The following is a 14,679-nucleotide window of genomic DNA, read 5'->3' as shown; positions in this document are numbered from 1 at the left end:
TCAAATAGCTGTGACTTGTTAATGAAACACTTCAGATTATTACCAACTTGTTTTATTTACAAAAGCAAAATTAATACAGCTCGAGCATAACAGATAAGGCCTAGTGTCGATACTTAGCTCCCTTTTATATAGACAATATTGATGGGCGGGAGTTCCAGTGGTAAAAAGAATAATAAATCGCGATAAACCGTTTATTTAAAGGCTTGTTCTTGCAAATATCATCTACCGAAAAGTTCGAGAACATCAGGATTTCCTGTATAAACAACATATATGTTTTTCGCACACAAACACATTACAACACTAAATAAAATCAACAAGCCAGTTAAATAGATCATAGAGTCGACAACACCACAATCGCGTTAAACAAAGAAGTGTAATACCTTTGTATTATATAGGTCTTTGCGTTAGATTACAGTTAAAACAAGAAGTCTTCCAAAACTTTTTTATTTTAGCTCGATTGCATAAGAGCGTACTGAGTATTTTGAGTCTTTGACCATCTTTTAAACACAGCCGGAACCTCCGGTACGGTAGGCAATTACTCTCATAGGCGCTCCTATTATATTTCTATAATTTAATTTCTCAAAAACGCGTTCAGATATCAATTTGAAATTGTGTGCATGTTTATGAACATTTTATAAAAAGCGATGTTAAATCATTCACTCACGACACTTTGTCACTTCTAGACAACGTGCGGGTGCAGTTTCCTCTAGTCATCCACGTGCAAATGGAACTGTGCGAACAATATCGATTTGCTTTTGCATATTATTGATTTAGTGGGGAAAAAAGAAAACATATTTTTAAATATTTTTCTAAAATGAGCTAGTATGGAGAAAGAGGATTGCAGCCTGGTCGATCATAAAAGCAGCCATAAAATGTAGTTTAAAACAGGTGCAACATGTGTATTACACACTAATTGTGATTTATTTATTTATCCGTTAGTTATCCTTCTTAATATTAAGAATACATTTATAAGTCTCTTCTTTGAAGGAAAAGCCTTTTTAATTATGAAACGTCATAAACTGTATTGACAAGCCGTTGTAAATTAATGGCAAGAAATCGATAAATAGCCTAAACTATTTTCGTCCAATATAAATTCGTTAGATTTGTTCTTTCCGGAAGTTGACAAGTTAGAAGCTGACAGATGCATGAAAATCAATAAAAATGAAGAACTCCGGAATTGTGTGTTTATTTTTTCTTGTTTCTATATCTGAATCAAGAAAAGAACATATTTCACCTTATTTATATAACCTTTTTAATGATCCAGATGTAATGGCTAAGTTAGAAAAGCGATTTGGATTCCCAGAAAACGACTTGCCGAGAGTCTCTGATGTTCATTCCCAGTGTCGTTTTCTCTCAGGAAGACTTAACGGAGATTGTGACTTCATTGCAAGAAATGAAACAATCATAAAGACGGAAGAGTCATTAGCAAAGGGAGCCAAATTCTTACAGGATGTCTCCAATGTTAGCTGCCCCAGTGAATGCACAGAACTTTGCTGTAAACATGAAGATTGTGACACTGCTGTTTACCAAGATAAGGTAAAAATAACTAATCTGAATGTATATCTTGAAGTGACAAGGTTTAGATTCTGTTCAAAGGGGATTGCACATGAAGTTAATATATATATTCCTTGAAAATCTGCCACGTTTGCGTATAGTGCATACATAAAACTCTCAGTAGATGTTGATTTCACAATTCTAGCTGTTACTAAATTAAGTCCAGTCAAAAATTGTTTGTTGGGTGAATTGAGCTTTTAAAGTTATCACTGTCTGTGTATATTGGTTGATAGAACTTTCAGTTATTATTCACTGATTTATCACAATGTTTTGATGGATATAGTTCTCAAATAAGTCAAATTGCAAAGCCCTAGCAGTGTGCTTCAGTTTAATACGTTGCAACTAGTGATAAATGCTGAGTGATACAGTGGTTACTGCGTAACACTTCTTCAGCCTAGGTCCCTTCAGTCATCAGGTGTTCCGCCCCTTACAGACTTCCCGAACTCAACAGACATTTGGTCTGACTGGTCAGAATTTTCTGTCAGACCTTAGGTTATTCTGTCAGACCAAAGAACATACAGTACAGCCAAAGCGGCACAAACATAATCCGCGGCTACGCCACGGCCAGATTATTAGTCTGCGGCGGCCGAATCGTGTGTTCACGCGGCGTATCGCCGTGGCACTCGGCATCGATCCGCGCAACGACGCCGAGTCTGTATTAACCTCGCGTACTTTCGCGGAGTAAATCCGCCGCATACGTACGCGGCGGATCGAGTGAAAAGATATCCACCTACATGTACATACATGTATGTGTAGTGTAGAATTAATTACGCGCAACTGTTTATGTTTCGTTCGATTATCATTATTATATTTGTAATCCGAAACACACTTCAGAATTTTAATGCTAACGCGTCCTTTGGCAAATTCCAGCGTCAAATAAACAGTGCTAAAATATCCTTTGTTTCATAAAAAGCGCGCGAAAATTATGCAGACATGTAGAACGTCGTTTGGAAAGTTTGGGTGTATTTTGTGTTGTATAAATACATGAACATCACGTCAGGCGTAAATCGCGTGTTCAGTGGAGAAAAAAAACGCCCCGATTAGACGTTATTTCATCATCTCTATAAATAGTAACAAATGCCCAAATGTATTTGATACTTAAGGAAATATCGAGAATGTTTGTGTATCGTAAATATTTACCAGCATTTGCTTTAAAACTGGAATATACGGGATTATCGGGTAATAAGTAGCGATATAAACTGTATAATATGAACAAAATAAAACGTGTTTATATACGCATATTTAAACAATAGTTGTAATAAGCTGATAATTTACAAAACTACAAATACGTCGTCACCGTCTTGATTATTGATGTGGCTTCAAACTGCTAATTTTCTCAGCTAAAATATAAAAGCGGAATCAACATGCAATTAATTTATAAATCCACCATATGCTGGAGCCTTGACCACTTGTATGTGCGAAAACATAATTACGTGACCTTGTTTATGTGTGAAATACATACGCTACGGGCGGGAAACAAACTTAATAATTGGAAACATTAACTATGCTTTCATGTATATGCTAATACAATCCGCGCACAATAAATTTATTATGATTTTAATTATTATTATAATTGTTCTTTCAAAATTTGTTTACTACATGTAACTAATAATTTAAAAAAAAATATTTTATGATCGCATCGACTCGGCATCATGTCGCGGACTGCGGCATGCCTCGGCGGACAGATGCGAAGTTTCGCGGCGAAATGCGACTTGCCGCCGCATACTGACGCGGCTTCAACGACTGACGCGGCATCGACTCGTTTCGCCTTGCCGCCGCGGATCGCGAAATACGTTTGTTCCGCTTTGGCTGTACTGTATGTGAAATTCAAACAAAACTGAGAAAAATGTAAATAATTAGAAATACGTAAATATTGCTTTATCATTTTATTGTTTATCATATTACTTTGAGTAACAAAGTAAAGTAACAAAGACAAAGTTTGTTAACATCCACTTCCTCATTATTAAAGTCACTAATAAAATCACTATCTGTATCGTATCTATTTGAAAGCTTAATGTCATTTCCACTGTCATCTTGTTCCCAGTCTTCTTCATCGTTATGCGAGTGTCCAGGCTCAGGCTTCTTGGGGGCAATTGCTCTGGAAAGAAACGATAGCGTCAGTCTATTCTTAAGTTAATCACATTGTTTTGAGTAACAAAGTAATTTGTTCGAATTCATGGTCTGCCTGTCTTCCAAGACTCAACGAATTTACGAGAAGGTGCTTATCCTCGTATTTTTTCCACTAGCTCACGGGCGTTTGCATCTGCAACCCATTTTGGATTTTCAGGCTTTGCGACATTCAAAAACATCCACATTATGTATATTTACTTATTTACTACAAATTTACTTAATTCAAAAGAAGGAAAATGAAAACGAAATCACCTGGTTATAAATCCCCGTTAAACTCCGTGCGTGCTCCTCGATATCGTTGATAACTGCAAGCTGTTGCTTTGTCTAACTTTCACTTTTGTTTAAACAAAAAGTCGATCTAATGATGGTCAAATGTACCTATCCCGACTTGAAGCATGCATTTATTTACTAGTCGACAATAAGCAGGGAACCAAATGTATTTCTAGAACATTTTTCACCGAGCAGGGACAGATAATTTCCGATTTTTTACAATACGACTTGACCAATCAACAGGGGTTTAACTGACATACGAATTTCACAAAATCTCGTATTTCACAAAATCAGCAAAGTGCGTATTCCGCCATATTTCGCTGATGTTCTATAATTTCTTTTAATTTCTTGGGAAAACCAGAAAATATTTGTGTCGGACATTTTGGGCCGACGAGTTAAGAATTTCGATTGGCCCTTGACTGTTTGTGTTGGACATCAGGGCCCTCAATCCATTTTAAGGGAAGCGGGTCGCTACCCATAGCAGGGGGAATTTTCGCGGTGTTTCCCTTTTTGGGGGATTTTTAACTTACTATCTAATTATTACATTTGTACATGTTTGCACTATATTCATTGCTTATTTCATAATTTAGTATGTTTGACAATATTAAATTAAAATAGAATTGAGATATAGTAATCATGAGACATCTATCTATAAAAAATAAAAAAACATTGGGGGGGATTTTTCCCCCAAAGAGGGGAAAAAAGTATACTTTTTAGTAGGGGGAATGCGGCCGAATTTAGGCCGTGGATTTGACAGATTGAGGGCCCTGGACTTGTCCGTAGGTCCGACGGAGTTTCGGGAAGACTGCCCTTATCTCTGAACTTCCTCTTAATGGTGGGGCAGCAGTGTTTGTCTGTGATGGCTTCCATGTTGTTTAATTGGATGCAGTCTCTGCTGCCTTACCATTACCAAGGACCAATACAGAGCTTTTCCTGCCCTGCCTTTGATGCCCAAAGCTCCTAGACCTTTCCACACGTATTGTGCAGGGAAGCCCCTAAATCCTTCTACGGGGAAAATCCAGGTGGTGTACTCTCCCTTCACATATCTGGCAGTTATTGGTACTTTGACAGTTTCCTTTCATTTGCCTCATCAGTTCTTTCTTCCCAAGGGACAGTCAGTTCCAGGAGTATCATCTTCTTTGGAACTGTAGACCAGATGACTATGTCAGGGCCTAGGTTTGTTTGAACAACATCTGGGAATACGATTTTCTTTTGGAGATAGGCCTTCATCTCCCAGTGTCTTACCTCTTGTAGCTCGTAAATGCCACTCCACTTCCAGATTCCACTGTATAAGATTGTCCATCTCTGGTGGTCTCTGGTGGTGTTGTCTCTCTCTTGTTATGTGTTCAGTTTCAGATTCTCCAGCACGGCGTATCCATCTGTTGTAAGCACTGGTGATAAAGCATGCCACAGATCATCCTGTTCAGCCATCCAGCATTTTATTCCAAGGGAGTGTCATATTAGAAACTGTCAAATATCTGCGCAGATTACAATTATTTGGAATAATATATATATCACACTTTGTTTTGATTGCAGGGAGAACACAACTGCTATCTGTTTCAATGCGGAGACTCAAGTGTTTGTGTATTTGCTGACCACCATGACTACTGGATGAGCTCTATATCGAAAGAGGCTCATAACTCACACAGCTACACACCTGGTGGGGCTACACACAGCCATGAAAACGAGCTGAACAATCTTCACTCAGAAGATGACGATTCTTTGAATGTTCGGTTCCCAGCACCACTAAAACCTAAGGAATCTGTATCCACCACAACAACAGAACAAACAACAATAACAACCCAGACAGACCTTCCACCTAAAGCAACAGTGGCCTCTTCAAGACCAGGTATTGGCATTTATTTTCTGTATCATTTTTTTAACTTAAAAAAGCAAAACTGAACCAGACATGCCAAGGGATGGTTTGCCCGGCCAACATTTCAAACAAAAATGACAAAAGGGCGGCAATTAAATGCAAGATCTCCAGACCTTCTGCCCAGTGCAATTTGTTTCCCAAGATTGTAAATATCTTGCAGTTAACGCATCAAAACTATTTTGCCTGTACCAGTTCTTGTGATTTGTGAACATGATCTGATCCATTTTGTAAAAATTCGTTACGAAAAAGTACATTACACTGTCCCATAAGTAAATTCTTAAAGTGATTCCTATGGTTAACCAATCAGCCTATAAGAAAGTGTATGCAAATAAGAAGTGGATCTTGCACTTCAACTGTTTAAGCCAGTTATTGTTTATTCAGATCATGTCAAACATCACACTAAGACTTTATGGATTGTAAAAAATATAACTACTCGGTTTACTCTCTGTGGTCCACAACCTCAACAAATGTCCACAAAAATGAGTATACGAGTATATGCAAGTACATGTATTGTAGATCACTTAATAGCCAGAAATTCCTGCAGTTGTTTGTAATTGTGTGGGTAGGAGTGGCGGGACACCATGAAGCTCACATAATGAAGATTAAGGCACAGGATAACTTATACACGTTATAAAAATATTTGTGCAAATGCATCAATTAAAGCTTATTTGTAAAAGTAATTGACAATAACAACCTTTTAAACACTTTATGGTAGCCTAAAAACTGTGTCACTATACTTTTTCAAAAAACAGTTATTAATCAGGGTTCTCAATAACTTTTGAGCCAACATGCCAAAATGTGATACAAACAGGTCTTCTAGAGAGGTCCCGGGGCATGCTCACCCTGAAACTTGTAAAATTGAGCACTAAATTAACATTTCCTGCATTTTGGGCCATTTTATGGTTAATTTAATGGTCAACCAGGCACTTAAATTTGAGCATTTTTTGTGCATTTAATGAATTTTAGCTTTTTTTAACTAACAAAAGATAAATGAAAAAAACTCTTGGATTGGGTTTGGGGCAGAATTCGGCCCTACAGGAATGGACGGAAAAGGCCTGATCGTCTGTCTACCATGCACATTTTGCATGACACTTCTAGCTTGAAACATAATTGAATTAAAACAAACTTTCACGACAACAAAAACTTTGCATTAACACAAAAAACGCAAGCAATCAGGAACAAAAACTCAACATGTGATGAAAATAACGTCCAAATATTTGACTGCTTTTTGACGCCTTTTCATTGCTGTTGTTGTTATTGCTAAATAGCAAAAAAGGAGCAAAATTACCAAAAAGACACGCAAATTTCAAAAAGTAAATTGCAGATTTTCCGAATCTGAGCGATTTTCATCCAGCCACAATCTGATTTCAAACGGCCGATTTGGCCGGCGGCCGGCTCTTATTGACTTGAGAACCCTGATTAATGAATTAATTGTTTCTACAACTATTGCTTAAAATTGAGTTAGTAGGTTAGCTAAACTTTTGTTTTCGTTAACTTTTAAACAATTCCCAATTGATTAAGAATATGCCATGACATGCATATTTTAATTATTTCTATTTAACATTCATTAAGCATTTTTAGTTTACCGGGGTAGATAATATGCTAAATTATAACAATAGTGATTGCAAATAATATAAATATGAATATTATTTTAGTGAATTGAGTTAAATGATCAAATAGTCTACATGTAATACACCAACCAGATAAGGATCGTCACCATAAAAGAAATCAGATTTGTCATTAAAGTGGTAACTTACAACTTGTGTGTGCCTTATTTATAGTATGCATCACATTGGATGCAAAGGTGACGGGGTTTAGAGTCATTGGTATATTAAATGCAGCTACAATGTACAGAAACCTATTTTTACAGAAGACTGCATCTAAAAATATTGGGGCTGCGGCGGTTGCAATTCTGACGCCCATGTGTTTGGTATACGTTTTTTTCTGGTTTGCATTTTTTCTGTGATTGGAAGTTAAATTCATGGTGATCTAAATTTATGTTTATGTAAGACCGGTTTAAGAGCTGGTATCGTTTTCTCCAAAAAAGTTAGTTTCGCATAATTTGATATTTTCTATAACTTGTAAAGTTGTTTTTAAATTTGAAAATGTGTTTACATTTAACCTTTAATGTTTTTTCTCTGTTTTGGTGCACATGTTACAGCAGAATAGTGTTTGATAATTCAAGTTGATTACTTGTCTAATTTCGATGATTTGTTAACTATAATTAAACCGGCTCTTGTTGTAAGTTTCTACATGTATTAGGGGTTGAAATCAGCGGTCAAAATATTTGTCAATTTACAAGAGAAAATTCACTCATTTATCAATTATTTTCATGAAAAATATGTGTCCTTAAGTATTCAGTATAAAAAAGTATACCTTTAATACATGTAGCATTTGTACCGCTTATGATGTGGTCTTATTCTTCTTATATAATTTCACACAAAAAATATTTACAAGTACAAATAGTAAAAAATAATCAAACAAATACAAATTTATACATGCATCTCAATGAAATTTGAAAACAAGGAGTAAAATGACACCATGCTTGAACATTTAAGGGTTCAGGTAAGATTTCAGAGGTCAAAACCCTAAGTACAGAGTTATCCTTTAATAGTAAATACTCATTAAATTCTCTGGAAATGTTTCTAAGTCAATTAATTCAAATATTATGCAACTATGCAATTTAACACAATTTTTATTATGTAAAATAAATGATTGATTAAAGCGGGTATATACGATTTTGTCAAATATTTATGAATTTATATAAACTGTGTAAAAAACTTATTATATATATATTTCAATATAAATTAAAATAAAAGTTAAGAAGAACATGTGTCGAAAAATGCGAAATAAGCCAGATATTTAATTCTGAAATTGAAAACGGCTGTACAGCCGAATTCGCCAGCATGTATACCATACATGTACGATGTGCATCTAAACTTAGTTTAACGGTTTATTTGAATTCCTGCAACGATATCTATTCATACGACACACGAACACTATCTCCGATCCTACTGCAAAGACGAATGCTTCGGTTATTGTAGGAAAATATGTACGTCACTATCGGCTCGGGGCGCTAATTTGCCTTTGCTGCATTTTATGAAATTCGGCTTTAATGTATAATTTTTCTTGCCTTTTTTGTGTTATTGTAACATATTTTATCAATATATTACAATTAAACACATATAAAAAATCGTATATACCCGCTTTAAGCTGTCAAGCTAAATTTGCATCAAAATGATTGCTGTTGATTTTCAGGAGTCAAAGTGAGTAATTAATTGCAAAATGCTTGCATCAAAAAGCAGGATTCTGCTTTAATTGAAATCCCTAAACTATTAAAATTTGTATCCGTTTGTATAAATAGGACTTAAACTTTGTTTACTTGTACATATACTAGAACAAAGAAAGTACATGTATGTAAAACAGTCAACCCACTTGATATTGTGGTGATTTGTGGGTTGTAGACATCATCGAAAACAAAAGATAGAAATCTCAGTGTGAGGACACATTTTAACAAAACAAAACACACTTAACAGACAATAATTTACTTTTGCAAGATATATTACAATATTTATGCCCCCCTTCGAAGAAGAGGGGTATATTGCTTTGCTCATGTCAGTCGGTAGGTCGGTCCGTCCGTCCGTCCACCAGGTGGTTGTCAGACGATAACTCAAGAGCGCTTGGGCCTAGGATCATGAAACTTCATAAGTACATTGATCATTTCTTGCAGATGACCCCTATTGATTTTGAGGTCACTAGGTCAAAGGTCAAGGTCACAGTGACCCGAAATAGTAAAATGGTTTCCGGATGATAACTCAAGAACGCATACGCCTAGGATCATGAAACTTCATGGGTAGATTGATCATGACTCGCAGATGACCCCTATTGATTTTGAGGTCACTAGGTCAAAGGTCAAGGTCACGGTGACCCGAAATAGTAAAATGGTTTCCGGATGATAACTCAAGAACGCATACGTCTAGGATCATGAAACTTCATGGGTAGATTGATCATGACTCGCAGATGACCCCTATTGATTTTGAGGTCACAAGGTCAAAGGTCAAGGTCACGGTGACCCGAAATAGTAAAATGATTTTCGGATGATAATTCAACAACGCATATGCCTAGGATCATGAAACTTTATTGGTAGATTGATCATGACTCGCAGATGAACCCTATTGATTTTCAGGTCACTAGGTCAAATGTCAAGGTCACGGTGACCCGAAATAGTAAAATGATTTTCGGATGATAACTCAAGAATGCATATGCCTAGGATCATGAAACTTCATAGGTAGATTGATCATGACTCTCAGGTGACCCCTATTGATTTTGAGGTCACAAGGTCAAAGGTCAAGGTCACGGTGACCCGAAATATTAAAATGATTTTCGGATGATAACTCAAGAACGCTTTTGCCTAGGATCCTGACACTTCATAGGTACATTGATCTTGACTTGCAGATGACCCCTATTGATTTTCAGGTCACAAGGTCAAAGGTCGAGGTCACAGTGACAAAAGTCGTATTCACACAGTGGCTGCCAGTACAACGGACAGCCCATATGGGGGGCATGCATGTTTTACAAACAGCCCTTGTTATAATACATATCATTTATTAGTTTTAGTACTCAATTTTCACTAAAATGTATATCAAATCATGTGATCTTTTATTGGGCAAAAAAGAAAATTGCACAAAATTTGAATGTAAAAGGGTTTTTTTTGTTAAAAATTACATACATGGTAACTCTAGATATTTTCGAAGTTTTGGTATTTTAAAAACATGAACAATTTTTGTCGATGGATAATGCTGATCATCATCATCATGTCCTGGCTTTCTTTGTCATGATTATTTGATAAAATGATGAATCAACACATTGCTTTAGTATCATGTGTATGATGCATGGCTTATGTAATAACAAAATGTTGAATCTCTTTATGGATTAAGCTTCTATAGTCATTTATCTATTCCTTTATTACAGGTAATCAGTGGTAAATCTGGCAAAAGCTATTTTCCCACTTAAAAGTAATACACGCCGCGGGAATTAGCGAACGCGACGTAACGCCAAGCGTTTTATCGAGTTCACCTCGCTCTTCCAACGCCGCGTGAACACTCGCTAGCAGAAAAAAACCCGCGAAAGGGAGCGCGTTTTTTTGGGGAAAACGCGTGGAGTGTACTGTATCTTGGTTGTTTTTTTAATGTTTAATTATATATATATAAATAAATATATAAATGTACTTGTAATACATGTAAATGATATTTTATTTGAAAATCAGGAAGTCAAACAAAGTTAATTTGATCGTTATTTCGTAAAACGCGGAGTTTCCCCCGTGTTGCCAACGCCGAGGGCCGCTGTGTCGGCTTATCAGTTTTGCCGATCGTTAACCGCCGCGTCCAAAATCATGCAAACGCCGCGTATAGCGGGATTTTCTTAATCTCCCTCCAGGTCAATCCCCGCGGAGTAACGAGGGAAATTGGGGGAAATGCGTGGAGTGTACTGTATGCTCAATGTTGGTCCCTCCCTTCCCTTATTTTGTCTATTTTGTAGCATGTTCTTGGAATAGCATGATTGGTATTTCAAATCACATTAAGGGATTAAGCCAATTTAAGTAGAAAAAATGTCAGGGAGGCCTGAAAAGGGGCAGGGTTACCTATTTCATGAAATATCTTTGTATGATAACTAGAAAATATGTACACGAAGGTGGTTTAATTGTGCTGTTTTGACTCCAGTAGTGAAATATGAGCATATCCCATACATTCAATGAGATATCTACCTTGATCATACAGGGTTTTTTTTAGAAAAAGGGGAAGGCGCTGGACGCTGGGTGAAAGGGGAAAATAGAGAGCGAAATAGACATATTTGGGGAAAAAATAAAAACTGTCTTAATCAATGTCTATAATTCATCCACTCTTATTTCAGGGTTTTTTCTTACCACTGTCTGTGTCTCTGGTAAATGCAGGCATTCCAAAAGCAAAAAAACAACCCCATTCCCAATCAAATCTAGATGACATTTTTCCCAATTGCAAAAAGAAGTTTTCTGTCAAAATCATAAAAAAACGTTAACAAACAATAATTACATTTAGAGTGACTTCCCATTATCCATTACATATATGATAGCATATATATTGTATATTATATATATATATATATATATATATATATATATATATTATACATTATATAGCATGCCCTTAACAACTCAGATGTAAGCACGTTTACTTTGAGAATTCTTCTACCAACATTTACAGCAATAAAGTGTGAAATGTTCCGCATGACTTTGCAAAAATTAACAGGAACCTCAACTACACATCTACTAATCCAACTCTGTAGACGCTAATTTCAATTTTAACGTGTTTTCGCGACCACTGCAAATGAGCTAGTATTGCGATGGATAATTAAGCAATCAAAATTAACAATATTCGATTTAATGCTTATATAAATGCTAAAAAAAGATGTTTTCGTGAAAAATGATATTCTTGGAGGGGAAATTTTATTTTGAAAGGAAAAAATTATGGTAGGGGAAGACACCGACTATCGGCTTCACTTTCATAGTAAAAAAACCCTGTCATAACGATGTGATTTGATACCAAGTGATACTGAATTTTACATTATTAAAGAAGATTTTGGGTGTGTCAGTTTTAAAGAAAACATTGACAAATAAAAGAGGGACACAAATAAGCAGGCCTCAAAGAATCCACTCAACCGCTCGCATATGCGAGTGAAGTTGACGGTCGGGCGAGTAAAGTTTGTTAAATACTCGATGACCGGGCAAGTGCTGTTTTTCGAGTTGAGAAATATAAATTTAGTTCCAGAACTCCTGCCACATTGATACAAATTGCGAACAATTTTTTGAATGAACAAAAAATAGGTTTAGTTCACAAAGAAACAGTACTGCACTTTTGTTTTGACAATGAAAAATGATGTCACTGCAGGCACAGTAAAATTAATTCTCGAAATCGGCTGCGCTCTTTTCGTAGGTGTCAGTGCTCTTAGCTAATCAATTAAAAGTGAAAAAAACAGTTAAATATATTGGTCATTCCGTGAAGAATAAAATTTCATTTTATTGTAAATAAAAATAATAATACATAACTGGTTAATTATAATACTTCTTATATTTAATTAAAAATAAACAGAAAAAATAATTATTAATAAACAGAAAGTTTACAAAAAGGTTCTGGTTGATCATAACTATAATTTTAACCTATAAATATATATAGTAAATTAAAGTGAAGGGCGAGTGGTCCCATTGTTAGGTCTACTCGCCCTGCAGGGCGAGTGGCTCTGGAAAAATTCTTCAAGGCCTGTTAAGGGTTGGACTTATTATAAAACTGTGGGGAATAATACTGGGATAGGCAAATATTTTTCAAGGGTGTGGCATTTAAATGGAAGGGATTCACCCCCTGCCATTCTGCTTTAGCTAAATTCCTACACATTTAACACCTGACCTATTACTTACAATTTATGTTTTGATACAGAAAAAGTTTAATGGTAAATCCACTATATAAAAAAAGTTTAAAGGTAAATTCACTATGCAAATGTATAAAATGGAATTATGTACCATTTATTTTAAACTTTGTGTAAAATTGTTAATTAGATCTTAAATATGAAGAAAACTTCATGGTCTAGTTGTGTGAATACTTGATAAATCATTGTAAGAGGTTTACCTTCTTGACATGATGGCAAACAGGTGAAGTGGTAAAATCCAGCACTTAATTGGAACACTAGCTCATTTCTTAATATATATCAATGCAGTGACTTGTGTTAAAATCCTGAATACAATTGTAGCACTCCTTATTCATAAAACACCTTCACGCCTCATTATTATGTTCAAAGTCAGTTTAGATTGCTTCCTGATTGATCATTGAGGTTACATTAAAACTTTAATACACGCCTTTAGTTTGCTTACATCAGTACTGTGTACGAAACTCAATTCAAAAAGTGGAAATCAGAGTACTGTATGTTTACGTCAGTAGTTTTTATCTTCAAATGGTATCAATACATGAAGATATGTATTGACATATTGAACTGTCGAGGATCATTGAAAGATTGTATATCTTGTTTTGAACCATCAAATATGATAAGCAGTATTTCTGCCAGTTTGCGCCGTTTGTCCTTATTTTGTATTAATTTGTAACCCATTCATGAGAAAGGTTTGTTGAGGCCATTGTTTTACTCTGCCATGCATTTGTCTGGGATTGCAAGATATTAACCTGTGTTTCTTAATACAGACTTATAATGATCCATAATGGACATTACTAACTGGTTAAGATATAATGTATATTATAGGTGCATGGACATGTTGATAATTCCTTACTGACTTTTGTTGAAATTTACTTGAAATACATGTATGCTCTACTATTATCAAGTGCATCATAGTATACTCATCGTTTTTTTAGAGTGCATACCCATTTTTAGGATAACATTTGTTTTATGCTAAATATTACCTTCATAAACAGCCATCATAATTTATTTATAGTTATAAGTAAGAGATGTTAATATATGAGTAAATAAAGTCACGTAATGGATAGATTAATTTAGTTGAATACTTGATTAAAGTGATAACATACCAGCATGGTCATTTAAAAACAAACAGAGGTTATCAAGATATCAAAATGTAATATGAAATATGTATGTGTATAGTTAGCTATAATTTCATTTGAAGGGACTTTTTATGCCCCCGGATCGAATGATCGGGGGCATATTGATTTTGGCCTGTCAGTCTGTCATTCTGTCCCAAAACTTTAACCTGGGTTAAAGTTTTGCGATAACTTTTGCGATAACTTTTGCAATATTGAAGATAGCAACTTGATGTTTGGCATACATGTGTATCTCATGAAGCTTCACATTTTGAGTGGTGA

The 14,679-nt window shown here is 35.5% G+C and overlaps 5 protein-coding genes across 11 annotated transcripts in view; 3 read left to right on the top strand and 2 right to left on the bottom strand.

The window, feature by feature from the left end:
- LOC127874788 (uncharacterized) overlaps positions 1-13,784 on the bottom strand; it is a 212,690-nt gene extending 198,906 nt beyond the window's left edge. For 2 of the 3 annotated variants that reach the window (XR_008047092.1, XM_052419420.1), the window contains exon 1: positions 13,486-13,779. Coding sequence is in view for 2 of the 3 variants with exons in the window: in XM_052419420.1 (XP_052275380.1) it covers positions 13,486-13,496 (11 nt within the window). In the remaining variant the exon portion in view is untranslated. Of the gene's footprint in view, positions 1-13,485 lie in introns of all 3 variants that reach the window. The other variant, XM_052419419.1, reaches the window with a different exon arrangement.
- The window catches only part of LOC127874777 (pleckstrin homology domain-containing family G member 1-like), a 290,411-nt gene that overhangs the window by 94,477 nt on the left and 181,255 nt on the right, over positions 1-14,679 (top strand). The window lies entirely within an intron of this gene.
- The window catches only part of LOC127874784 (protein-L-isoaspartate(D-aspartate) O-methyltransferase-like), a 169,562-nt gene that overhangs the window by 112,711 nt on the left and 42,172 nt on the right, over positions 1-14,679 (bottom strand). The gene's annotated exons all lie outside the window — the stretch shown is intronic.
- LOC127874779 (low-density lipoprotein receptor-related protein 11-like) overlaps positions 1-14,679 on the top strand; it is a 179,220-nt gene that overhangs the window by 144,763 nt on the left and 19,778 nt on the right. The gene's annotated exons all lie outside the window — the stretch shown is intronic.
- Positions 1,112-14,679, top strand: part of LOC127874778 (low-density lipoprotein receptor-related protein 11-like) — a 33,346-nt gene continuing 19,778 nt past the window's right edge. Inside the window, exons 1-2 of the mRNA XM_052419394.1 lie at positions 1,112-1,536; positions 5,491-5,803. Coding sequence (XP_052275354.1) covers positions 1,162-1,536; positions 5,491-5,803 — 688 coding nt within the window. The 5' untranslated portion in view covers positions 1,112-1,161. The remainder of the gene's footprint in view (positions 1,537-5,490; positions 5,804-14,679) is intronic.

Source organism: Dreissena polymorpha, chromosome 3 (genome assembly GCF_020536995.1).
Source record: "Dreissena polymorpha isolate Duluth1 chromosome 3, UMN_Dpol_1.0, whole genome shotgun sequence".
NCBI lineage: Eukaryota > Metazoa > Mollusca > Bivalvia > Myida > Dreissenidae > Dreissena > Dreissena polymorpha.
The sequence above is the reverse complement of the archived record's forward strand: the minus strand, read 5'-3'. Positions and strand labels throughout refer to the sequence as shown.